The sequence below is a fragment of the Trichosurus vulpecula genome, chromosome 4 (assembly GCF_011100635.1).
Source record: "Trichosurus vulpecula isolate mTriVul1 chromosome 4, mTriVul1.pri, whole genome shotgun sequence".
NCBI classification, from domain to species: domain Eukaryota; kingdom Metazoa; phylum Chordata; class Mammalia; order Diprotodontia; family Phalangeridae; genus Trichosurus; species Trichosurus vulpecula.
The window spans coordinates 61,037,841-61,063,105 of record NC_050576.1 but is presented as its reverse complement, the minus strand read 5'-3'; the positions used below and the strand labels follow the sequence as shown (position 1 = coordinate 61,063,105).

At 39.3% G+C, this 25,265-nt stretch overlaps 1 protein-coding gene across 1 annotated transcript in view; it reads left to right on the top strand.

Moving 5' to 3' along the window:
• The window catches only part of ADCY10 (adenylate cyclase 10), a 142,200-nt gene that overhangs the window by 90,642 nt on the left and 26,293 nt on the right, over window positions 1–25,265 (top strand). Inside the window, exons 18-23 of the mRNA XM_036755485.1 lie at window positions 1,248–1,376; window positions 5,485–5,763; window positions 5,895–6,185; window positions 9,713–9,782; window positions 12,934–13,165; window positions 14,297–14,404. Coding sequence (XP_036611380.1) covers window positions 1,248–1,376; window positions 5,485–5,763; window positions 5,895–6,185; window positions 9,713–9,782; window positions 12,934–13,165; window positions 14,297–14,404 — 1,109 coding nt within the window. The remainder of the gene's footprint in view (window positions 1–1,247; window positions 1,377–5,484; window positions 5,764–5,894; window positions 6,186–9,712; window positions 9,783–12,933; window positions 13,166–14,296; window positions 14,405–25,265) is intronic.

Genomic DNA, 25,265 nt, shown 5'->3' with positions numbered 1-25,265 from the left:
GCAGAACTAAAAGAACATTGTATATAGTAATAGCAACATTGCTCAAAGAGTAACCGTGAACAACTAAGCTATTCTGAGTATTACAAATATTCAAATCAACTACAAAGGACCTGTGAAGGAAGATGCTATTTACCCCAGAGAAAGAAGTGATAAATAGAAGTATGCATTGTATGGTTTTACACATGTGTGTATAAATAGATCTCTCTCCCTCCCTCTCTATCTCAAATGGAGGCCTTCTGTAGTGCAGGGTGGGGAGGGAGGGAGACAGTTCAAAACTTAAAATGTAACAAAAAATTAATTTAATTTAAAAAAAGAAAAAATATAGTACAAAAACAAAACCAAAATAATGCAAGTTTTATATTTGTAATTATTTATATACATGTCATCTCCAACTAGGCTATGAACTTCTGAATCACAAGGGCCATATTTTAGACATCTTGCTGTCTTCCACAGGGCTATTGCACATTGTGGCTGCCCCATAAATTATTATAATTATTAGGCTGACTGAATGAATGAATCTTGTGGTTTTCATTGCCAGTAAGGATGGCAATCAAAAATGGTTAATTGCTACTAGGAAGCTTTCCCATTTTGTTACAGATCCAGGTCTAATAATAATACTTAAGTATATCAATATTCTAAATTAAGAATATTTTCTATAATTTAATCTACAGAGAGGATGTATGTGTATACATGTAGATATATACACTAGTGTATATGTATGTATACATGTAATATGGGCATATGTCTATGCGTTTGTATGTGCATATATACATACATATTTTTGTTTTTAGAAGCATGCATATGTATAATATATGATAATGTAGTGTAATATAATGTGATACAATATATTACATAAGTGTGTGTAAGTACACATGAATAAAGCAAGCATGTTTCACCTAACAAGACAGTATGTTCTTGAAAAACAAATTTTTGAATTGGGAAAAGTTCTAATGGTATTGGGAATCCTTTTGTAAATTAAATAATTTTCCCTCAATTAATCTTTCCCCATAAATTTTGATTTTCATTTATTGGATTTGCCTAAAGCAAAGTCCACTTAGACCAGCAGCATTCCCTCTTCTGCCTCCGCTCATGTATATATAAACCTACAGAAAGTCTTTGTCGGCTGGTTACATGAGAGTGGACTCAGTTCCTCTCAAAACATCAAGATTAATAACAAAAGGGAATAACATTACAAATTTCTTTCATCATCTCTCTTTCTTCCCCCATCTTCTCTTATTTCTCTACAGAAAACTACACTAAACCCCAGATGACCTTCTCTCTATGTCCTTTCTCTTCCTGTGAGGATAGAATAGAAGTGTGTGACATTGCCCCCGGTGTCAGATTAAAAAATATGTCACCCCCAGCAACATTAAAAGGTAAAGAAAAACAAGACCTTTGCCATTCCCTCCATACCCCCATGCCTGCCCCACTTTGATAAGCTAATTTCTAAGAAGAAAGAAATACTAGATCAGATCCTCTTTCTATTCAGTTTTGGGCCTAGCTCACTCTCCATCTGTAGTGTCTGTTCATGACAGACAGGTATGTATGTGCATGTATATATGTATACGTATGTATGTGTGTGTTGCATGCATGTATATTGGTATAGATGTGTACACATTTCATTCAGCTGAATATCATAATCTATACCAGCGATGTCAAACTCAAATAGAATAGTATGGTGGGGGGGGGGGGGTCAGGAAATTGTCTTAGAAACCCACAAAATAACATTATTTATGTTGTACTGTATTTTTATTTATTTTGTTAAACATTTCCCAATTACATTTTAATCTGGTTCTGGCCTTAGTAGGGAGTTCTGCTGGCTTGAGAGGCATTCTTCATGCATCTATTTTTCCTGCATAAATGGTTAGACCACACTTTTTTGAGTGATCATGACTCAACATAGAAGAATTATTCCCAAAAATCTGATAGAAGAGATTTTTTTAAGCTAAAATTCCCAGAGAATGTCATTAGAATGATAAGATTTTAGGAGGTAGAAGGGACCTTGAAGATCATACAGTCATTTTCCAGAAAAAGAAACTGAGATATAAAAAAAATAAAGTTACTCACATGTGGTCCGATAGCCAGTTAGTGTAATGTATATTCAACTCAATCTCCTATGCCTTCTAAATCTAAATCTTCAGTTGTGTTTAATAAGAACTGGTGTTCAAAATGATGACCTTAAGGCACCAAAGAATTATCAATCTTCAAAGGAAGATTCAATTATATTTCATATAGTGTATTTATTGAGATAAAAATGTGGTGCAGAATTAAATGTTTTGTTTGTTTGCTTGTTTGTTTTGAGGGAAAGAGAAAGGGAAATGATGAGTTTTAAGTCCTAGATATATACTGAATTGGAGGCTATAGAGAAATATCTAGGTAGAGATATCCAGCAAATAGGTGGACATTATGATACTAGAACTTGGGTGAGAGGTTTACTAGAGACATAGATTTGAAGATTTGGGAGTTATCAGCATAAAGGGGCTAGTAGTAGTGTTGCAGTTTGGGGTACTGGGAATCCTGAAATGCAAGCGTACGGGGGTCTTCCAGGAAAGAATTCAGCCACTCAAGCCTTCCTTCAGTCAAAGTAGCAAGGTTTATTTGTGACCAGTAGAAGCTGGTTAGATTTTAAGTGAATCTGAGCAATTTAATGGGAGTAAGGTTGGTACTTATACACAAGTAAAGACAGTGAGAAGATCTGGATGGGATTAAGGAGTGGTGGGCCAGGTGCAGACAATGAAAGGAGTTAAGCAGTTGGAGAGCCACAGTGAAACGACAATTAGAAGGATTATTGAGTATCTAGGTGTGTTGGGACTGGCCAGATGCCTCAGGGGAGATGCCAGGGACTAGGTTGCTGAAATGTATAGGAAAAGTCAAGGGTCCAGGTCCCATCGCCCCATTAGAAGCCAGAGGGATGGATTAATCTCTGGGGAAGATAGCACATAGCAAGAAGAGACAGAGAGGTCTGAGGCCTAATTACTAGAGAATTTCCTCAGTTATGGGGTGGGAAGAAGAGGAGCTGGTGAAAGAGGCAGAGATGAGTTGAAAAGGTAGAGGGAAAACGATGGTAGTGTTCTTTTACAAAAGTCAAGGGGAGAGTTTCAAGAAGGAAAAGATGATTGACAGTGTCAAAAATATCATAGAGGTTAAAGAAAATAAGGCCTGAGAAAAGGTTACTGGATTTAGCAAAAACCCCTCTCCACACAAATCCTCCATTGCAGTCATGCTAGCCTCCTTTTTAGAGCTAATTCTGCATTGTGTTTCAAATGGAGCCATTTGACTAGTCTTTAAATCCAAATCACTCTGGCTTTCATTGAACTGCCAATAATAATCTCCAGTCCAAACCTCTATGGTTTACAGGGTTAAGGTTTTGATGGCTTAGAATGAGTGTAAATTGCAATTATTTTCTGTTCTGGCCAGAGGCTTTGAGGGTCTTCCCCACCAAGATTGATACTTTTGTGATGGTAAATTAAACCATATTTTGTCTCAATTCTTACCTAGCCCTCATTGAAATGGGTGTTTCCTCAGACAAATTGAGGCCTGGGAAAGACTTTAATTTAGAAAGACCAAGGTCATCCATTGCATCTTAGGCCATTGCCAGTGTTTTGACCTTTGTCTTGCCATTGGACTCTGATGACTCTGGAGGAGACAGTGAGACTGAAGTCTTTGCATAGCTCTGCCTCACTTAAGTCCAATTTACCTGCATGTCAAGACATCACCCTCATGATGTCACTGGAGAACAAAGGATGAAGAGCAATAACCAGCCTCCTGATTCTTCTCCCAACAAATATTCTTCCTTTCCTGCCATTTCCTTTCCTGAAATTTTCTATATCTTCCTTCCCAACAATCCAAATTCTGTTATATCCATTGAAAAGCAGCATGACCTAGTGGCCTTGTAGCCAAGAAGACCTGTTGTTTTTTTTAATCCTGACTCAGAAACTTACTACATGTGTGACCATGCTGATGTTACTTGAGGTGGCTGATTCTTAGTCTACTTTTCCCTCTGGGAGCTTGACAAGCTTCAAAATTACTGCTGGGTCTTCCTTATTCCTATGCAAAAATACAAAGAAAAACAGACCTTAACCTGAGAAGTCTATTCTCTCAGGAATGCAACCATCATTGGAATCCCTGAAAGGGAGAAACACACACACACACACACAACACACACACACACACACACACACACACACACACACACTGCATATTAAGACCAGTCATCAAAGAAGTTGGGTTAAGGGTTTCCAGGAAACTTGATTTCTATAATAGTTCATTCATAGTTCCACGTTTAGAATCTACCTCCCAGAAATCTTCCAGTTGCACTGATAGTGCGGTTGAGTCAAGATTATCAGTGATGCTTTTGAGTTCCTTTACTGGGATTTGGTAGCCAGGTTTTTGAGGCGTGTTACTAGGAGGGTGAAATGCTGCCCACTTATTTACAGTATCTTCATAGAGATAATTTTTTTGTTTCTTTTATTTGCTACAATGTATGGGCTTCCAGACCCTAGGCAGTGCTTCTCTCCTCTTGTTAGCTCAGGACCACAGACAGCAGCTATTTGTCTTCAATAACAACACAGCAGGTATTTGAAGACAGCTGCTGTGCCACTCCCCATCCCCCACTAAGTCAGCCCACATTTGTGCCTCCCTTCTTAAGATTCCTTTAGCAATGATGATAGTGAGAGCTAACATTGATGCAGCTCTTTAAGATTTTCAAGGAATTTTAAAACATCTTTCATCCTTGCAACAACCTACTATGTGCCAGATAACAGTGTTAAGTGCTAGGGATACAAAAACAGGCAAGAGACAGCTCCTGCCCTCAAGGAGCTCACAATCTAATGGAACCTTGGGAAGTAACAGTTTTTATTATATCTTACATACAAGTAAACTGAAGCAGACAGAGGTTAAATGACCCAGGGTCACACAGCTAGCATCTGAGGCATGATTTGAACTCAGGTCTTTCTGACTCTGGGTCCAGCACTCTATGCCCTGCTTCACCTGGTAGTTTGTTTTGTAACATCCATTGTAGCAATTGATCATACAGTCTTGTATTGTTCTAAAATTAATAGAGTTTCTTGAAGGAAGAGCTGTCTTCTACTGCTTTTATATCCTTGTAGGTGATGCAGTATGGAGAGAGTTAAACTTAAGAGTCAGTAAGGTCTGAGTTCAAATCCTAATTCAGACATTTATTAGCTGTGTGACTTGGGCAAGTCATCTAACCTTTTCCAGCCTCAGTTTCTTCATAGCACCTACCCTCCAGGGTTATCGGGAGGATCTAATGAGATAATGTGTAAAGTGTTGCATAAATACAGGCTATTATTATTATACCTTTTATATCCTTAGTCTGGGTGCTGGGCCCAAAGTGGGTTCTAAAATTGTTTCTTAGAAGAAAACAAACTTCCCTTCAGAGAACAAGAATGTTAGCTTTTACATACTACATTACCTGATGCGGGCAGGTGACAATTTACATATTCTTTGGCTTTCCATTTGCAGAAATCTCCCTAGTGCAATTAGATAGCATGAGCCTTTCTCAACAGATGTTGGTGAGGTGTGCTGCCATTATTGGACAGAACTTTACCACAGCACTGCTTTTTGAAATTCTCCCTTGTTGGAACATGAAGATGATGGTCGAAGCTCTGGTGTCTCTCGTTCAATCCAGCATCTTCCATTGCTTCCAGAACTCAAAAGAACTTCGACTGGCAACCAAAAGAAAGGGTGCCACCTTTGAAATACATCACCGTTCCCAGGTTTTGCAGGCCTCATCAGGGATAAGTGAGTAGACCCCAAAGTTGAGCCAACTTTCTCCTTGGGTAAAACCACTCTCAGTCCTAAAAAGTCCGTGTTAAATCAACAGGTAGCTTTTGCCTATAGACCAGCTAATAAAACTGTTCTGTTCTCTTTAGATGGTAGAGAAGACAAGGAGATTTGTGTACTAGAGAATGAAGTGACTCAGTGCCATATCTTGAGATTCTGCAAACCCATAATGCAGAAGACAGCCTATGAGCTGTGGCTCAAGGATCAGAAGGCAGCTCTACATGTGAAATGTGCACGCTTCCTAGAGGAAAGTGCTCACAAGTGTGAGAACTGTGGAAGTGGGGACTTCATCCCCTTTCACCATTATGCTGTGGACATTCGACTGAATACCTTAGACCTGGATACAGTTAAGAAGATGATTCGTACCCATGGAATTAAAAGTAAAACAATTTCATTCCTATCTAAAACCAAAAAAGGAACTCCAGAGATTGATTGTAGGATGGGATGGGGTCTATAGCCTAAATCATAGTTGACCACATCTGGCTTAGACTTGAGGAATATCAGGTTTTATTGTTATTGCTGAATCATTTCTCTCATGTCCAACTTTTCATGACCCCATTTGGGGTTTTCTTGGCAGAGATGCTGGTGTGGTTTGCCATTTCCTTCTCTAGATCATTTTACAGATGAAGAACTAAGACAAACAGGGTTAAGTGACTTGCCCAGGGCCACACTGCTAGTAAGTGTCTGAGGTCAGATTTGAACTCAGGTCCTCCTGACTCCAGGTTTGGTGCTCTATCTACTGCACTACCTAGCTACCTCAATATCAGGTTCGAGAGACACTTAAATTTGTTTCCGCAGAAGGATGCAGTATTTCTCGAGGGGTAGGCAATCCTGGAGTCCCACAGCTATGAGGGGTCTTAGAGGTAATCTTGTCCAATCCTTATCTAAAGTTTGAATCTCCTTTCCAATATTAATGATTATTATCTATGTTCTGCTTAAACATCTCTAGGAATAGGCAACTTGTTTTCCTATAAGAAAACCACCCCATTGTTGTACAACACTTTTTTTAAAGTCTGTCCTTGGATTGAGCCAAATCTGCCTCTGTACAATTTCCATCTCTTGGGCCTGCTTCTGAAGTCACCAGAAAAAGTCTCATCCCTATTCCATATGACAATCTTTCACATACTTGAGTGCTAGGAGAGTACACTGCATAAAGTAGGTATTTAAGAAATGCTTCTTGAGTTAAGTTGAAAATCCCTGTAAACAAATCTTTTCCAAGTTAAACATCTCCAGTTCCTTCAACAAATATAAATTGCCTCACTATGGATATATTCAAGCTAGTCAACATCTCTTATCCCATCCAGAACTGGACACAAGACTCTAGTTTTAGTTTAACCAACAAAGAGTACAATTGGATTGTCACTTTCCTCATTTTGGATGATATACTTTTACTTACACAACTGAGATTTTATTAACCCTTTTTAAAGTGAATATGTGTTGGTTTCTAGAGATAACTGTTTTTCCCAGTGGTCACAAACTATCTGTTTGATAATTCATTCTAGAATTTTGTCTAGGATTTGATATCAAATTCACTGGATTGTACTTTGCAGGATCTACCTTCCCCCCCCCTTTTTTTTTAACAAATGGAAACAACTTTTTACTTCTTCAGCCTTCGAATCTGTACCATTCTCTGTGACTTCTTCAAGATCATCAATCACATCCATGAATTCTTTCAATCCACTAGGTTACAATTCAGCTAAGTGAAGGCTGGAACTCATTTAGTGGAGAGGGTATTCTTGGCATCCCTTCACCTAACTTTGTTTCCAATGGGTATGAAGATCATTGCCCTTGAAAGGAAAGATGAAAGCAAAATAGGAGTTTACTTTCACTTTCTCCTTTTCCTCATACCATCTACCTCAAGCAACAAGTCTTGCCTATCCTTTCTCATCGGCATAATTTTTAAAGTCCCTTTTGTTTATTTACAGTGCTTCTTAACCTGTAACTCATTCTGAATTTTGCATTTATCCTTTAAAATATGAATGCATTAGGGTGTTCCTTGCAAAGTCATTTGGGTCACTTTAGGTACTGTCACCTTTTTTTCCTCACCAGAATCACAGCAATTCTATCATGACATTTTTTGTCTTAAGATTTTTTATTTTTAGTTTACAAACACTCGGTTCTGCATGTTTTTGAGCTCCAGATTTTCTTCCCCTCTCCCCCTCCCCCCCAAGACGGCATGGAATCCAATATATGTTCTACATATACCTTCGCATTAAGCTTATTTATACAATAGTCAAGTTGTAAAGAAGAAATTATGACCAATGGAAGGAATCATAAGAAAGAAGAAACAGAACCCCCCCAAAAAAAGAGAGAAAAAAAAGAAAAAAGAAAAAAAAGAGCAAATAGTTTGCCTCAATCCGCTTTCAGATTCCATAGTTCTTTCTCTGGATGTGGATAGCTCTCTCCATCATGAGTCCTTTGGAGTTGTCTTTGAACCTTGTATTGCTGAGAAGAGCCAAGTCTATCAAAGTTAGTCATCACAGAACCCATATATCTGTGGTTGTGTATAATGTTTTCCTGGTTCTGCTCCACTCACTCAGCATCACATGACATAGGCCTTTCCAGGTTATTATAAAGTCTGTACCTTCCCCATTGCTTATAGCACAATAGTATTCCATTACATTCATATGAAAATTTCTTTTTTAAGAAATCTCTTAACTCATTTTCCCTTTTACGTGTCTACTTACTAATGCTGACTGTACCCCAGAGCTCTGTGCTAGACTCTCTTCTCTTTGAGCCAAATGGTTAAGTTTTCTCTGTTTAACACTAAGTTACCTATTCTAGAGCTACAATTCTGAGGGGATTTAATTTTGACACTTTAGCTTCTCCCTTCATCCAAAGCTTCATCATAGGATCATAGATTGAAAACTAAAGGTCATGGAATAATTTTACGGATGAGGAAACTGAGGCCCAGAAAAGTTGAGTGATTTACTCAAGGTCACACAGTTAACAGATTGAAGTAGGATTGAAATGGAGGTCTTCCTGACTCCAAGCCCAGCTATCTATCCACTGTACCACACTGCCATCTTTGCAAATCAACTCAGAGTTGTATTAACATTTCTCTGGTTTTCGTTGCCAGTATTTCTTTCTGCAGCCCTGAGATGATAGGGTGACATAATGGAATCTCATGTGTATGCTTTCTAAGGAGCTGAAAGCATTTTGTGAACCTCTCATTCTCTCATAATCATACTATAAAGTAGGGAAGAATTAACAGAATTCCTGTTTTTCAAATGGAAAAATGGAAACTTAATGATTCACCCAAGGTCAAACAGACAACCTGCAAAAAGAAACATGATTTAGATGTGTCAATTCAGCTATTGGGCTCCCTTGAGAATCATAGGAAGGGAGCTAGAAGGGGCCTCTCACTTGAGAGAAGAGGAATCAAATCTAAGTTGCGAAAACCTAAACTTTTCTCTTTTCCATCTCTCACCCTTTTTACAGGGGAAGAGTAACCAACATGGAAAAATAAAGGGAAAAATCCACATAATTTTTTTCTATAAATCCATATGATTTGACGGGGAGAGCAAGAGATTGGGAGAAGGCTTAGAACCTATGCCTAGTTCTGCCACTAATTTAGGCAAGTCACACCATCTCTGGGCCTGTTTTTTCACCTAGAAAATTAAGGAGTTGACCTATTATCTCTAAGGAACATTAGAGATTCTATTCCCTTCTATCCTGGGTTATTTGTAGGTTTTGTAGCATTCTGAAAGGTGAGATAAGCCTAACTTCTGGAGGTAGGCTTTGTCTGACAAATTGGTGCCAAGGGGCTGTCTTGTTATGGTCCCGCTGCATCTCTCCATTAGCATTCGATCTCAATTTCAATTCAAGGTTATCAATCAGTTCATTATTTTGTCCTCGTAAAGCATAGACATGGGCCAAGCAACTGACTTGTTCACTTGCTTCCTAGGGATGAAAGAGGTCTTCACAAACAAGGAAAGACTTCCAAAGCAATGTGATGTTTTGACAGATGATCTCAGGTACAGTAATACGATAAAGGATAGATGAACAAAAAACCCTCCTAGAGACATGTGAAAGTCAGAGTCATCAGTCTTCCATTTTCTTTTTTTTGAATTTTTTTAATTTTTATTTAATATATTTAGTTTTCAGCATTGATTTTCACAAGAGTTTGAATTACAAATTTTCTCCCCATTTCTACCCTCCCCCCCCCTCCAAGATAGCATATATTCTGGTTGCCCTGTTCCCCAGTCAGCCCTCCCTTCTGTCACCCCACTCCCCTCCCATCCCCTTTTCCCTTTCTTTCTTGTAAGGCAAGATAAATTTCTATGCCCCATTGCCTGTGTATCTTATTTTCTAGTTTCATGAAAAACTTTTATTTTAGTTTTTGAACATCTGTTTTTAAAACTTTGAGTTCCAAATTCTCTCCCCTCTTCCCTTCCCACCCACCCTCCCTAAGAAGTCAAGTAATTCAACACAGGCCACATGTGTATCATTATGTATAACCCTTCCACAGTACTCATGTTGTGAAAGACTCACTATATTTTGCTCCTTCCTATCCTATCCCCCTTTATTGAATTTTATCCCTTGACCCTGTCCCCTTTCGAAAGTGTTTGTTTTTGATTACCTCCACCCCCATCTTCCCTCCCTTCTATCATCCCCCCTTTTTTATCTTCTTCTTCATCCTTTTTTCCTGTGGGGTAAGTTACCCAATTGAGTATGTATGGTATTCCCTCCTCAGGTCAAATCTGATGAGAGCAAGATTCACTCATTCCCCCTCACCTGACTTCTCTTCCCTTCCTACATAACTGCTTTTCCTTGCCACTTTTATGCGAGATAATTTACCCCATTCTATCTCTCCCTATCTCCCTCTCTCAATATATTCCTCTCTCATCCCTTAATTTTATTTTATTTCATTTAGATATCTTCAACTCACCGTGTGCCTGCTCTCTCTCTCTCTCTCTCTCTCTCTATCTATCTATATATATATATATACACATACATATATACATACATACACACTCACATATACATATATATACATGAACACATATATATGCATATTCCCTTCAGCTACCCTAATACTGAGGTCTCATAAATCATACACATCATCTTTCCATGTAGGAATGTAAACAAAACAGTTCAACTTTAGTAAGTCCCTTGCAATTTCTTTTTCTTGATTACCTTTTCATGCTTCTCTTGATTCCTGTATTTGAAAGTCAAATTTTCTATTCAGCTCTGGTCTTTTCACTGTGAAAGCTTGAAAGTCCTCTATTTTATTGAAAGTCCATATTTTGCCTTGGAGCATGATACTCAGTTTTGCTGGGTAGGTGATTCTTGGTTTTAATCTTAGCTCCACTGACCTCCGGAATATCGTATTCCAAGCCCTTCGATCCCTTAATGTAGAAGCTGCTAGATCTTGGGTTATTCTGATTGTGTTTCCACAATACTCAAATTGTTTCTTTCTGGCTGCTTGCAGTATTTTCTCCTTGATCTGGGAGCTCTGGAATTTGGCAATAATATTCCTAGGAGATTTCTTTTTGGGATTTATTTGAGGAGGCAATTGATGGATTCTTTCGATTTCTATTTTGCCCTGTGGCTCTAGAATATCAGGGCAGTTCTCCTTGATAGTTTCTTGAAAGATGATATCTAGGCTCTTTTTTTGATCATGGCTTTCAGGTAGTCCAATAATTTTTGAATTATCTCTCCCGGATCTATTTTCCAGGTCAGTGGTTTTTCCAACGAGATATTTTACATTGTGTTCCATTTTTTCATTCCTTTGGTTCTGTTTTATAATATCTTGATGTCTCAAAAAGTCACTAGCTTCCACTTGCTCCAATCTAATTTTTAAGGTAGTATTTTCTTCAGTGATCTTTTGGACCTCCTTTTCCATTTGGCTCGTTCTGCCTTTCAAGGTATTCTTCTCCTCTTTGGCTTTTTGGAGCTCTTTTGCCATTTGAGTTAATCTATTTTTTAAGGGGTTGTTTTCTTCAGTGTATTTTTCAGCATTTTTTTGGGTCTCCTTTAGCAAGTCATTGACTTGTTTTTCATGGTTTTCATGCATCCTTCTCATTTCTCTTCCCAATTTTTCCTCTATTTCTCTAACTTGCTTTTCCAAATCCTTTTTGAGCTCTTCCATGGCCTGAGACCAGTTCATGTTTTTCTTGGAGGCTTTTGTTGTAGGCTCTTTGACTTTGTTGACTTCTTCTGACTGTATGTTTTGGTCTTCTTTGTCACCAAAGTAAAATTCCAAACTCTGAGACTAAATCGGGGTGTGTTTTCACTGCCTGGCCATATTCCCAACCAACTAACTTGACCCTTGAGTTTTTCAGCAGGGTATGACTGCTTGTAGACTAAAGAGTTCTATGTTCCACACTTGGGGGGATGCGCCAGCTCTGCCACACCTCCTTCCCCAAGAACCCCCAACCCGGACTGGACTTAGATCTTCAGCAGGCTCTGCACTCCTGCTCTGATCTGCCACTTAATTCCTCCCACCAGGTGGGCCTGGGGCTGGAAGCAACTGCAGCTGTAGTTCTGTAGCTGCCCCACCTCTGCTGCCCCTGGGGCGGGAGCCGAACCACAAACTCCTTCCACTCCCGCAGCTTTTCCCACTAACCTTCTCTGTTGTCTTTGGTGTTTCTGGGTTGAGAAGTCTGGTAACTGCTGCAGCTCACTGATTCAGGGCACTAGGGCACGCTCCACCCGGCTCCTGGTCTGGTTGGTCCTCGCCGCTCATGCTGGGCTGTGCTCTGCTCCGCTCCACTCTGCTCCCAGCTCCATGCGGGATAGACCTCACCCAGAGACCATCCAGGTTGTCCTGGGCTGGAGTCCTGCTTCCCTCTGCTCTTTTGTGGGTTCTGCAGTTCTAGAATTGGTTCAGAGCCATTTTTTATAGGTTTTTGGAGGGACTCGGCAGGGAGCTCATGCTAGTCCCTGCTTTTCAGCTGCCATCTTGACTCTGCCCAGTCTTCCATTTTCCAGATAATTGATGGAGGTGAGGTAAATTGCTCTGCCAAACCTGTCACTTGATCTTATATGGTCTGACAAAGGCAGAAGTAGAATCCAGAATAGATTCTGTTATATTATGATGCACTGTAGTAGACAAGAGATCTTGATGCTAAAAACACAGGGTATTCTTTTAAGTTGTTATCACTATCTGTTTTTCTTCATCAGCCCCGAACAAATAGGAGAAAAGATCTTGTATTTCTTCGACATCACTTTAGGCAAAATAACTGCAGCTGAAGAAAGACTCACCCCTGCAGAATCTTGTCAGTGTCTGGAGATACTAGAATCTGTTTTATTGCCTCTTGCCTACCATTTTACAGTTCTAGAGGAATTGGACAAAGCCTTATATTACTACCTAGAAGTTGTAGCGGGTTATATCAACCTAAATGATAACTATTTGGTAAGTTTTGAGAGTGTCAAACTTTAAAATGATTATGTTATAGGATATGCAATTTTCAAATTTGTTATAGTTATATGATAATGGCAACCTAAATGATAAATATTTGGTAAGTTTTGAGAGTGTCAAATTTTAAAATAATTATGTTAAAGGATGTGCAAGTAAGTTGGGAAGAACTGGAGATGCCCACCTGCCAGTAGACTCCTCTCTTTTTCTATGCATACCTTTCAGGCTGTACATTGTCCAATTTTGAAAATCCCCTTTCCCTTATTTTCCTCTTCTAAGTTGCCTCTGTCATTGAATTAGATCAGATTTCATCTATGTCAAAATATTACAGGGGTGGGTTGATGGGGAAGGAAAGAAGATTATGGAGAAATGAAGAAAATTCCTCTTGGCTCCACATTCTCTTGGGAATTCAAATCACTTCCTCTGCCCACTCCACAAGGGGCTTCTGACAAGATGGCTATATGTGTCTTGGGTTTAGTACCCAACATGGACAGTCACCCAGGGAGGATCTTCAGAGAATACAGGCTAGCGTGAGAACTTGAGGATAATAACACCAACTAACATTTAGATACCTCCTATTATGTGCCAGTCACCATGCCAAGCCATTCAGGGCTATTACCTCCTGTGATCCTTATCACAACCGGGAAATAGGGGCTATTATTTTCCTCATTGTCCAGATGAGAAAACTGAGGCAGAGAAGTTAAATGATTTGCCCGGTGTTGAGGTTGGATTCAAATTCAGGCCTTCCTAACTCCAGGCCCTGAACTCTATCTACTGAGTCTCATTGCTGGGAAGAGTTGTAGAGGGGGAAGGGAAGAAACACTCATTCCATCTTTATCCAACAATGGATATTCAGTTCCTTTCAAGAACTTGTTGCCTTTTGTGGAAGTAAAAATTTGAAATGAAGGTGACCGGATGTGTCAGTCCTATTGAATGTTGCTTTGCAGGCCTTGACTTCCAGTGAGTGGAGTTTTGTAGAGACTGAGCTGAGAGCTAAGAGAGGGTTGGAAGCAGGGGTGGGACTTGGCAATTGTTGCTTGCTGTTCTTTTCTCCAGTTAAATGTGGAGAAAGACCCTCCTAGGAAGCCTGACCTTGCCTGCCTTGATGCCTCCTCATCTTGATTTCAGGCATACACACATTTGTGTGAAGGAGAGAGATTACTAAAATCTCTGAAGCATGACAAATCTTGGTGCCGCATTTTTGAGTCTGCCGTCTTTTTCACCCTCAAGGGCCAGGTAAGGACCTGCTACAGAAAGATCTGGAACCTTAGTTCTCCCTTTGAAGGCTGCCCACAGAACTTTCTAGCACCTTTTTTCAGTTCTTTACCACCGCATCTTGCATTACAGAGGCTGCCACCAAATTAAGAAAATTCCCGTCATTTCAGCTCATTTACTGATATTGTTTTCCCCCAAGCAAGAAGAGAAAACTCAGACCTACACTCTCTTCCTCCTCTCCTCCCAATCGCTGCCAGTGACTTTTGGCACAATGTTTGAAAAAGTTTGACTGATCATCACTTTGAATTCCAGAAGAGGCCATTGGTTTCTGGTGGAGAGGAGAGTAGAATGTGGGAAGATGATGAAGATGGTGAATTCATAATTAATAATATAATTTGTTATGATGATTATAGTATTTATATAATACTTTAAGGTTTGCAAAGTGCTGTACAATTATTATCTCATTTCATGCACCCCACACCCATGTGGTAGGTGCTATTATCATCATCACTTATAGATAGGGAAGTTGAGGGACACAGAGGTTAAGTGACTTATCTAGGGTCACAGAACTAGTAAGTGTCTGAGGCTGGATCTGAATTCAGGTCTTTCAGACTCTAAGTCTCTCATTCTGTCTAGCTGTTCACACACACACACACACACACACACACACACACACACACACACACGGTGATTTTAAGTTGTTCTCTTTCAGACCGAGAGTTCCCAGCCTCTTTTTTCTTCAGTTTTATTGGCCTGTTATCCTGTTATGTTTTTGTTACAAACATTTCCAGGTAATCCATTCAGCGAGAAGTTCTCTTGCAAAAAAGTAAAACAGTCAAGCAAAACTAACAGTTCAGTGACGTCAGTTAAAAGTGTATGCCACATTCAACATCCGTGGCACCCTCAGCCTCTCTTTAAGTATTTTTTTTTTAATTAACAGAAATCTATTTTCTCTGCCTCCTCTTCACCTCATTGGGGGAAAAAGAATAGAAAAACCCCTTACAATGTTTGAGACATACTTACATTGTCTAGGAATAAGCAATACTCGTTGGGAAGCCAGGAACGTTTTAATTATAGTTTACATTTATTCCTCCTGAATAAATGAGGACATCCCCCAAACAGAGTACAGGAGAAAGTACAAAGAATTCAGACAGACGCCAGTCCTTTTATAGACCTTCCTTTCGAATCTCCCGCCAGGATCTTCGTTGGCCAGATACAACCCCCTGACTGCTTACATCATGCCCCCTTCTAAGCACGTGTACAAGCCTCTGACCTTTCACCTGACCAACCTGAGACCTGGTCTCTGCCAGATCAGAGCTTTGGTCGGAAGTAGCTCCAACCTGATCTACACTCTGCCAAAGCTGGGGGGAAGGCAGGGGAAGAAGACTGCTCCCGACTGTGGAAACAAAACGGCTCCCCCATCTCTTACACAACAGATATGCTTAGTCAAAGAAAACAAATTCCCTCTTTGGCTGCATATGAAAATATCTGTGTGTCATTCTGCCCCCTAAATCCATCACCTCTCTGTCATGGATGGTGTGCTTGATCCTTGGTCCTCTGGAATCACAGATGGTCATGGTATTGACCTTTCTTGGCTTTCAAAGTCATTTGTCTTTACTGTATAATTTCTATTGTTTAAATTGTTCTCTCTTTTCCTCCCTTCCTTGGTCAGTTAAGTACTTAGCCTAGTTGAGAAAAGAGGAAAAAAAGGTACTGGACAGAATTTCTCAAATTAGGAGATCATACTGGATAAATAATAGGGTGAAGAGGAATTCAATTCCATATAAAGCACCTATTTTGAAGAAGCCACTGTTAAATTGATTATCTGAAATAAAACTGAGACCAAAGTCACCCAGCTATCTATGATTTAATTTGCCAAGCTAGCATTTGCATACCAAACTAGGTCATCTGACTTTTCAGAAGTAAAAGACCTCAAGTGATTTACAGAGCTGATTTTTAGAACAGAAAAGAGAAATTTAAAAAAAAAGACAGAAACTTGTTTTGAACATAATTCAGTTGGACAAGGTAGGTCACTTGACTAGTTAGCTTCTCCCCAGGCTTTCTTAATCCTACTCCAGAAGTCCAAAGCCTACAGGTGATGCCTATTGTAACCACAAAGTGTACTTGGAAAGAGGAACTTGTGGTAGTAGTTAGCTGCTCCCCTCCCCCCACACCCAACTTTCTTGGAAGATTCCGTTACTCAGCTTAGACTCTAGCTCAAGAAAAAAAGGGAGCTTATCCACTAAGACTGAAAAGAGGAAATTAGTCTCTGGCTAACCTTTCTCCAGCTGCCAGCAAGTCAATCTGTCTTTCTGTTAGCAAAAGGGATTTAGCTTTTTGAAAGAGTACTCCTGTGATTATTTTGTTATATTTTCCTCTAAATTATCTACTACTAAATGATAAAGTCTTCTCAATCTAGCTATTCACTAAATCTGTGGGTAAATTAGATTTAAGAGACTATCTACATTAGTCTGGCTTAGCTGTTAAGATTAGCTTTTCCCTAAAAAGGGAGTTTAATCCTATAATCAAAATAAAAGTAAATCAAAGTATCAATACTAATTTATTTTCTTTTCTCCACTATACTTGGTATTGAGGATACAGAGACAAAAATCAAACAGGCTCTTCTTTCCCTCATTTACCTTCAATCAAGTCAGCAAGGCATTAAGAATTTAATATATGCAAGGCAGGTAGGTGGCACAGTGGATAGAGCACTGGGTTTGGAATCAGGAAGACACCTTCCTGAGTTCAAATCCGCCCTCAGAGACTTAACAAGCTGTGTGACCCTGGACAAGTCACTTAACCTTGTTTTCCTCATCTGTAAAATAAGCTGGAGAAGGAAGTGACAAATCAGTCTAGCATCTGCCAAAAAAACTCCAAATGGGGTCACGAAGAGTTGGACACAACTGAAAATGATCAAACAACAAATGTGCAAGGCACTGCACAAAGCACTCATGTTTGATGTATCTGTGACCTCATGAATGTGAGTACTCCTTCCAATGGTTTCCATTATAACTCATCTACCCCTCATTCTATGCCATCCTGATTCATGTCTTCCCATAAATCTTTCACAGAAGTTTTAGCCAACATGATGAGACCCTCCTCTGGATATCTTTATTTTAATTTAATTTATTTAATATTTTTAGTTTTCAGCACTGATTTTCACAAGAGTTTGAATTACAAATTTTCTCCCCATTTCTACCCTTCCCTCCACTCCAAGATGGCATATATTCTGGTTGCCCCATTCCCCAGTCAGCCCTCCCTTCTGTCACCCCACTCCCCCAACCCCTTTTTCCTTACTTTCTTGTAGGGCAAGATAAATTTCTATGCCCCACTGCCTGTATATCTTATTTTCTAGTTGCATGCAAAAACTTTTTTTTGAACATCTTCTTTGAAAACTTTGAGTTCCAGATTCTCTCCCCTTTTCCCTCCCCACCCACCCTCCCTGAGAAGGCAAGCAATTCAACATAGGCCACTTTTGTATCATTATGCAAAACCCTTCCACAATACTCATGTTGTGAAAGACTCACTAAATTTTGCTCCTTCCTATCCTATCCCCCTTTATCCAATTTTCTCCCTTGACCCTGTCCCTTTTCAAAAATGTTTGCTTTTGATTACCTCCTCCCCCTATCTGCCCTCCCTTCTATCATCCCCCCTTTTTAATCTCCTTTCTCCTTCTTTCCTGTGGGGTAAGACACCCAATTGAGAGTGTATGATATTCCCTCCTCAGGTCAAATCTGATGAAAGCAAGATTCAGTCATTCCCCCTCACCTGCCCCCTCTTCCCTCCCAACAGAACTGCTATTTCTTGCCACTTTTATGTGAGATAATTTACTCCATTCTCTCTCTCCCTTTCTCCCTCTCTCAATATATTCCTCTCTCATCTCTTAATTTGATTTTTTCTTTAGATATCATCCCTTCATATGCAACTCACCCTGTGCCCTCTATCTATCTATCTATCTATCTATCTATCTATATATATATATATATATATATATGAAATGTATATTCTCTTCAGCTACTCTAATACTGAGGTCTCATGAATCATACACATCATCTTTCCATGTAGGAAATGTAAACAAAACGGTTCAACTTTAGTAAGTCCCTTGTGATTTCTCTTTCTTGTTTACCTTTTCATGCTTCTCTTGATTCCTGTATTTGAAAGTCAAATTTTCTATTCAGCTCTGGTCTTTTCACTGAGAAAGCTTGAAAGTCCTCTATGTTATTGAAAATCCATATTTTGCCTTGGAGCATGATACTTAGTTTCACTGGGTAGGTGATTCTTGGTTTTAATCCTAGTTCCATTGACCTCCGGAATATTGTATTCCAAGCCCTTCGATCCCTTAATGTAGAAGCTGCTAGATTTTGTATTATTCTGATTGTGTTTCCACAATACTCAAATTTTTTCTTTCTGGTTGCTTGCAGTATTTTCTCCTTGAACTGGGAGCTCTGGAATTTGGCAACAATATTCCTAGGAGTTTTCTTTTGGGGATCTTTTTCGGGAGGTGATCGGTGGATTCTTTCAATTCCCATTTTATCCTCTGGCTCTAGAATATCAGGGCAGTTCTCCTTGATAATTTCTTGAAAGATGATATCTAGGCTCTTTTTTTGTTCATGGCTTTCATGTAGTCCAATAATTTTTAAATTATCTCTCCTGGATCTATTTTCCAGGTCAGTGGTTTTTCCAATGAGATATTTCACATTGTGTTCCATTTTTTCATTCCTTTGGTTCTGTTTTATAATATCTTGATTTCTCATCAAGTCACTAGCTTCTACTTGCTCCAATCTAATTTTTAAGGTAGCATTTTCTTCAATGGTCTTTTGGACCTCCTTTTCCATTTGGCTCATTCTGCCTTTCAAGGCATTCTTCTCCTCATTGGCTTTTTGGAGCTCTTTTGCCATTTGAGTTAGTCTATTTTTTAAGGTGTTGTTTTCTTCAGTATTTTTTGGGTCTCCCTTAGCAAGTCATTGACTTGTTTTTATGGTTTTCTCTCATCATTCTCATTTCTCTTCCCAATTTTTCCTCTACTTCTCTTACTTGCTTTTCCAAATCCTTTTTGATCTCTTCCATGGCCTGAGACCAGTTCATGTTTTTCTTGGAGGCTTTTCATGTAGGCTATTTGACTTTGTTGACTTCTTCTGGCTGTATGTTTTGGTCTTCTTTGTCACTAAAGAAAGATTCCAAAGTCTGGGTCTGAATCTGAGTCCATTTTCACTGCCTGGCCATGTTCCCAGCCAACTACTTGACCCTTGAGTTTTTTGTTGGGGTGTGACTGCTTGTAGAGTAGAGAGTACTTTGCTCCAAGCTTGGGGGGCTGCGCTGTTGTTTTCAGAGCTATTTCTCACAGCTAGCTCTGCCACACCAGCACTCCTCCTCCCCCAAGAACCGCCAACCCAGACCTGACTCAGATCTTAAGCAGGCTCTGCACTCCTACTCTGATCTACCACTTCACTCCTCCCACCAGGTGGGCCTGGGGCCGGAAGCAACTGCAGCTGAAGTTCAGTCGCTGCACCACCCCCACTGCCCCCTGGGGCGGTGGCCGAACTTCTTACTCCTTTCACTCTGTCCCTTGCAGCTTTTCCCACTAACCTTCTCTATTGTCTTTGGTGTTTGTGGGTTGAGAAGTCTGGTAACTGCCACAGCTCACTGATTCAGGGTGCTAGGGCTTGTTCCGCCTACCTCCCAGTCTGGTTGGTCTGGGCGAGCCCACACTGAGCTCTGCTTTGCTCCACTCCCAGCTCCGTGCACGATAGACCTTACCCTGCGACCATCCAGGCTGTCCTGGGCTGGAGCCCTGCTTCCCTCTGCTATTTTGTGGGTTCTGCAGTTCTAGAATTTGTTCAGAGCCGTTTTTTATAGGTGTTTGGAGGGACCTGCGGGGGAGTTCACACAAGTCCCTGCTTTCTAGCCACCATCTTGGCTCCACCCTCCTCCCCTGGATATCTTGACACTTGTGAATAAATACCAATGACTGACCATTGGTTTTCTCCCAGTCTCATTATGTGACTGGCTTACCTCCTTTTCTTGTCATCTATTTGTTTGCTTTGTGCTGCCTTGCCTGCACATTTCTTTGTTGGTGGTGCACTGCAGCTTACGCATGCCTACCAATTGCTCTGCCATCTCCCTTTGGATGACCTGCAGTTTTAACTATTCAGTGACTGTAGTATCCCATGATCTGTGGCCATATAACATCAATGGAAAATTATGGATGTTAAAAAGAGTGAGTCTTTCTTTCATGGAGAAGTTTGGGTTGTTAAGAACATTGTACAATTTCCTACATGTAATTTAGCCCACTCTCCTTCCATTTAATTCCAGGCCTCATTGACTGTTCATCTGGAGTCTCTATCCAAAATACATGCTCAATGAGCTGTCTATTCCCTTGTTGAGCATAGTCTAGACAGAAGATATTCTTTTTGGTCTTTCCTTGTAGGCTGAATTCCTTTGAATAACGTTGAATCACCCTTGAAATGTTCTGAGCTCAATGCAACTAGTACAATGTCATTCACCAATAAACACATCTAGAGAACCTCACCATCTTTACAGAATCACATTTTGATTTGGACTCTGCATTGTTGTTGTTATGCAGTTGTTTTTCAGTCACGTCCAACTCTTTGTAATCCCATTCAGAGTTTTCTTGGTAGAGAACCTGAAGTGGTTTTCCATTTCCTTCTCCAGCTCATTTTATAGATGACAAAACTGAGGCAAACAGGGTAAATGACTTGCCCAGGGTCATATAGCTAGTAAGTGTCTGAGGTTGGATTTGAGCCCAGAAAGACTCCAGGCCCAGCACTCTATACACTGCACCACCTAGCTGCCCTAAAGATAGCTGTCAGGAGTGGGATTTGAACTCAGACTTCCAAGGGAGACTGTGACCTCTGTACAGTGTCTTAAATCACTCAGTCATCCTGACTGTCTGCATTTTACATCCTCTTTATTGTTGGAGAGGGAAGTGATGCCTCATTTGATATTAACAACCAGAAGATGGTTAAACAATTATCTCATGCTACAGCTTTCAAAGAATCTTGGATGGGTTATAGCAGATCCTTTAGGTTGGCATTTTGTTCTATGGAATCAAGTGTTTTTTCATCAATTGAAAGAGGATGGTAAAAAAAGAAAAGGACAAAAAACCTAATAATTTGCTACATGCCAGAAACACACATGAAAATAAAAAGAGGCAATATAGAGCTGCCTTGAAGCCAAGTAAGATCTACATTCAGTCCTGCCTCTTACCTGTACTATGTGGTCCTGAGCACTGTTTAACCTCTAAGTGTTCTAGGCAGCTAAGAACAGAAGTTGGATAGTATGGGTCAATGGGCATTGATAGGAAGAGTCTCCTCATCTAGGAGTCCCCTATAACAACAAAATCATAGATCTAAAAAAAGTAAAAATAGGCACATACAAAATGAAAGTGAGAGGCAAGAAGAAAATTTAGTATGTACCAGGTGATTTTTTTGAAAAGGATTTTCAATAATACTATCAAACAAAGCAAAAATAAAAATCCTCTATGTCAAGAGCAGTAAATAAGGAAACTCCATTTTGTTCAAGGGTTCCCCAGATAGTTAAATAATATCATTTTTGTTTAAAATATATGTGCAGCAAATGGCATAACATCTACACTAAAAATGAGGATTGTAATCAACAGGACCTTGTTTTCAATGTACTTTTCAGTCAATTCTATGTGTATATAAATATTGTCTACTGTAAAATATCATTTATGAGAATACTAAGCCTGTCTGTCCATCATCAAGGATGCCCTGAATACTTACATGTGAAGATTACTCTCATAAAGATTTCAGAGATAGAAAAGTAGGCATATGGATAAGAAATTTATATACGTTTGTATGTCTGTGTGTATACACACACTCACATAAGTGTGAGCTTCATGAGGGCAGGGACTCTCTTTTGCCAGTCTTTAGATCCCTAAATACTTTTACAATAGTGTCTAATGTATTTGCTGTTGTTTAGTCATTTTTTTGTTGTGTCTTACTCTTCATGACCCTATTTGGAGTTTTTTTAGCACAGATACTAGAGTGGTTTGACATTTCCTTCTCCAGCTCATTTGCCCTCCAGAATGGTTGAATCAGTAAACAACTCCACCAACAGTTCAATTTTCCTGTTTCCCCCCACCCCAACCCCACCAACATTTGTCATTTTCTTTTTCTATCATATTAGCCAATCTGATAGCTTCCCCTCCACTGTAAAAGCTCTTTTGCACCTGTTTTATATGAGATAATTTATCCCATTCTACCTCCCCCTTTCTCCTTCCAGTGCAATCATCTCTCTCACACCTTAATTTTATTTGTACATATCATCCCATCATACTCAACTCATACCCATGTTCTCTATGTATACCCCTTCTAACTACCCTATAATGAGAAGGTTCTTAGGAGTTACAAGTATCATCTTTCCATATAAGAATGTAAAAAGTTTAACCTTATTGAATCCCTTATAATTTCTCTTTCCTGTTTACCTTTTTATGCTTCTCTTGAATCTTGTATTTGAAAATCAAATTTTCTATTCAGTTCTGGTCTTTTCATCAGGAATGCTTGAAAGTCCCCAATTTCATTGAAAATCCATTTTTTTCCCCTGAAGAATTATACTTAGTTTTGCTGGGGATGTGACTCTAGGTGGTAATCCTATTTTCTTCACCCTCCAGAATATCGCATTCCAAGCCCCTTGATCCTTTAATGTAGATACTTCTGAATCTTGTGTTATCCTGACTGTGGCTCCATGATATTTGAATGGATTCCTTCTGGCTGTTTGCAATTTTTTCTCCTTGACCTGGGAGCTCTGAAATTTGGATATAATATTCCTGGGAGTTTTTGCCTGGAATTTCTTTTAGGAGGTGATCAGTAGATTCTATTTTACCTTCTGGTTCTAGAATATCAGGGCAGTTTTCCTTGATAATTTCTTGAAAGATGATGTCTAGGTTCTTTTTTTGATCATGGCTTTCAGGAAATCTAATAATTCTTAAATTATCTCTCTTGGACCTATTTTCCAGGTCAGTTGTTTTTCCAATGAGATATTTCACATTTTCTTCTATTTTTTCATTCTTTGGGTTTTGTTTCTTGATGTTTCATGGAGTCATTAGCTTCCGCTTGCCCAATTCTAATTTTTAAGGAATTATTTTCTTCAGTGAGCTTTTGGGCCTCCTTTTCCATTTGGCCAATCCTGCTTTTTAAGGAATTTTTTTGTTCAACGGGGTTTTGTGCCTCTTTTGCCATTGGCCTATTCTCTTTTATAAGGTGTCATTTTCTTCAGCTGGTTTTTTTTTTTGGTGTCTCTTTGCTGTTAATTCTCTTTTCATAATTTTCTTCCATCACTTTCATTTCTTTTCCCATGTTTTCCTTAATTACTCTTATTTGATTTTTTAAATCCTTTTTGAGCTCTTCAAGAAATTCTTTTTTTGGCTTGAGATCAATTCACATTTAACTTTGAGGCTTTAGATGTAGTAGTTTTGACTTTGTTGTCTTCTGAGTCAGTGTTTTGATCTTCCCTGTCACCATCATAACTTTCTATGGTCAGGTTCTTTTTTTTGGTTGTTTTTTTTTTGCTCATTTTCCAGCTTATTTCTTGACTTTTAACCTTATGTTAAAGTGGGGCTCTGCTCCTCCAATAGATTGGATACTGTCTCAAGTTTCAGGTTTTTTGTGCAGTTGTTTTCAGAGCTAATTCCTGGGCGTCTGTAAGTTTTCCATTCTTCCGATTTCATTCTTTGGGTTTTGTTTTATTGTTTCTTGATGTCTCATGGAGTCATTAGATTCCACTTGCCCAATTCTAATTTTTAAGGAATTATTTTCTTCAGTGAGCTTTTGGGCCTCCTTTTCCATTTGGCCAATTAAGTATGATCTAAGGAGAGGGGTATTTACTGCTGGGCTGTGCTCTGGTCTATGAGTGACCACAAAACACTCTTTTTTCTGTTCTGGAACTGTGACCAGACAAATCTTTCCTGCCAACCTTTTAAGTCGTCTTGGACTCGAAAATTCCACCCTGTCCTTTAGTGGGTTCTTCTGCTCTAGAATTTGTTTTGAAGCATTATTTTAAACTTGTTTGGAGGGGAATTTGGGAAAGCTCAGGCAAGTCCCTGCCTTTTCTATGCCATATGACAGAAAAGGAAAATTATAAATGTTAGAGGGAATGTGGGAAAATTGGGATACTAATATGCATTGTTGGGTGGAGTAGTGAACTGATCCAACCATTCTGCCCAAAGGGCTATAAAATCATGCATGCCCTTTGATCCAGCAATACCACTACTGAGTTTGTATCCCAAAGAGATCATAAAAAAGAGAAAAGGACCTATGTATAAAAATATTTATATAGTGGCTCTTTTTGTGATGGCAAAAAATTGCAAATTGAGGGAATGAATGCCCATTAATTGGGGAATGGCTGAACACGTTGTGGTATATTAATATTAATGGGACTACTATTGCGCTATAAGAAATAATGAGCAACAAGATTTCTGAAAAACCTGGAAGGCCTTACAGGAACTGATGCTGAGTGAAGCGAGCAGAACCAGGAGAACATTGTGCACAGTCCTGGCAACATTGTGCAATGATCAACTATGATTGATTTGGTTCTTCTCGGCAATACGATGACCCAAGACAATTCCAAAAAACTCATGATGGAAACTGCTGTCCACATCCAGAGAAACAACTGATGGAGTCTGAATTTAGATTGAAGCATACTATGTTCACTTTTTTATATATTTTTGGTGGTTTTTTTCCCTTTTATTCTGTTTCTTTATTTTTACAAAATGACTAAGATGGAAATATGTTTTACATGATTACACAAATATAACGTATATTAAATTGCTTACTATCTTAGGAAGGTGGGAAGGGAGGGAGGGTAACACTCCAAGCTCCCCATAACTTTTTCTTTATGTCTT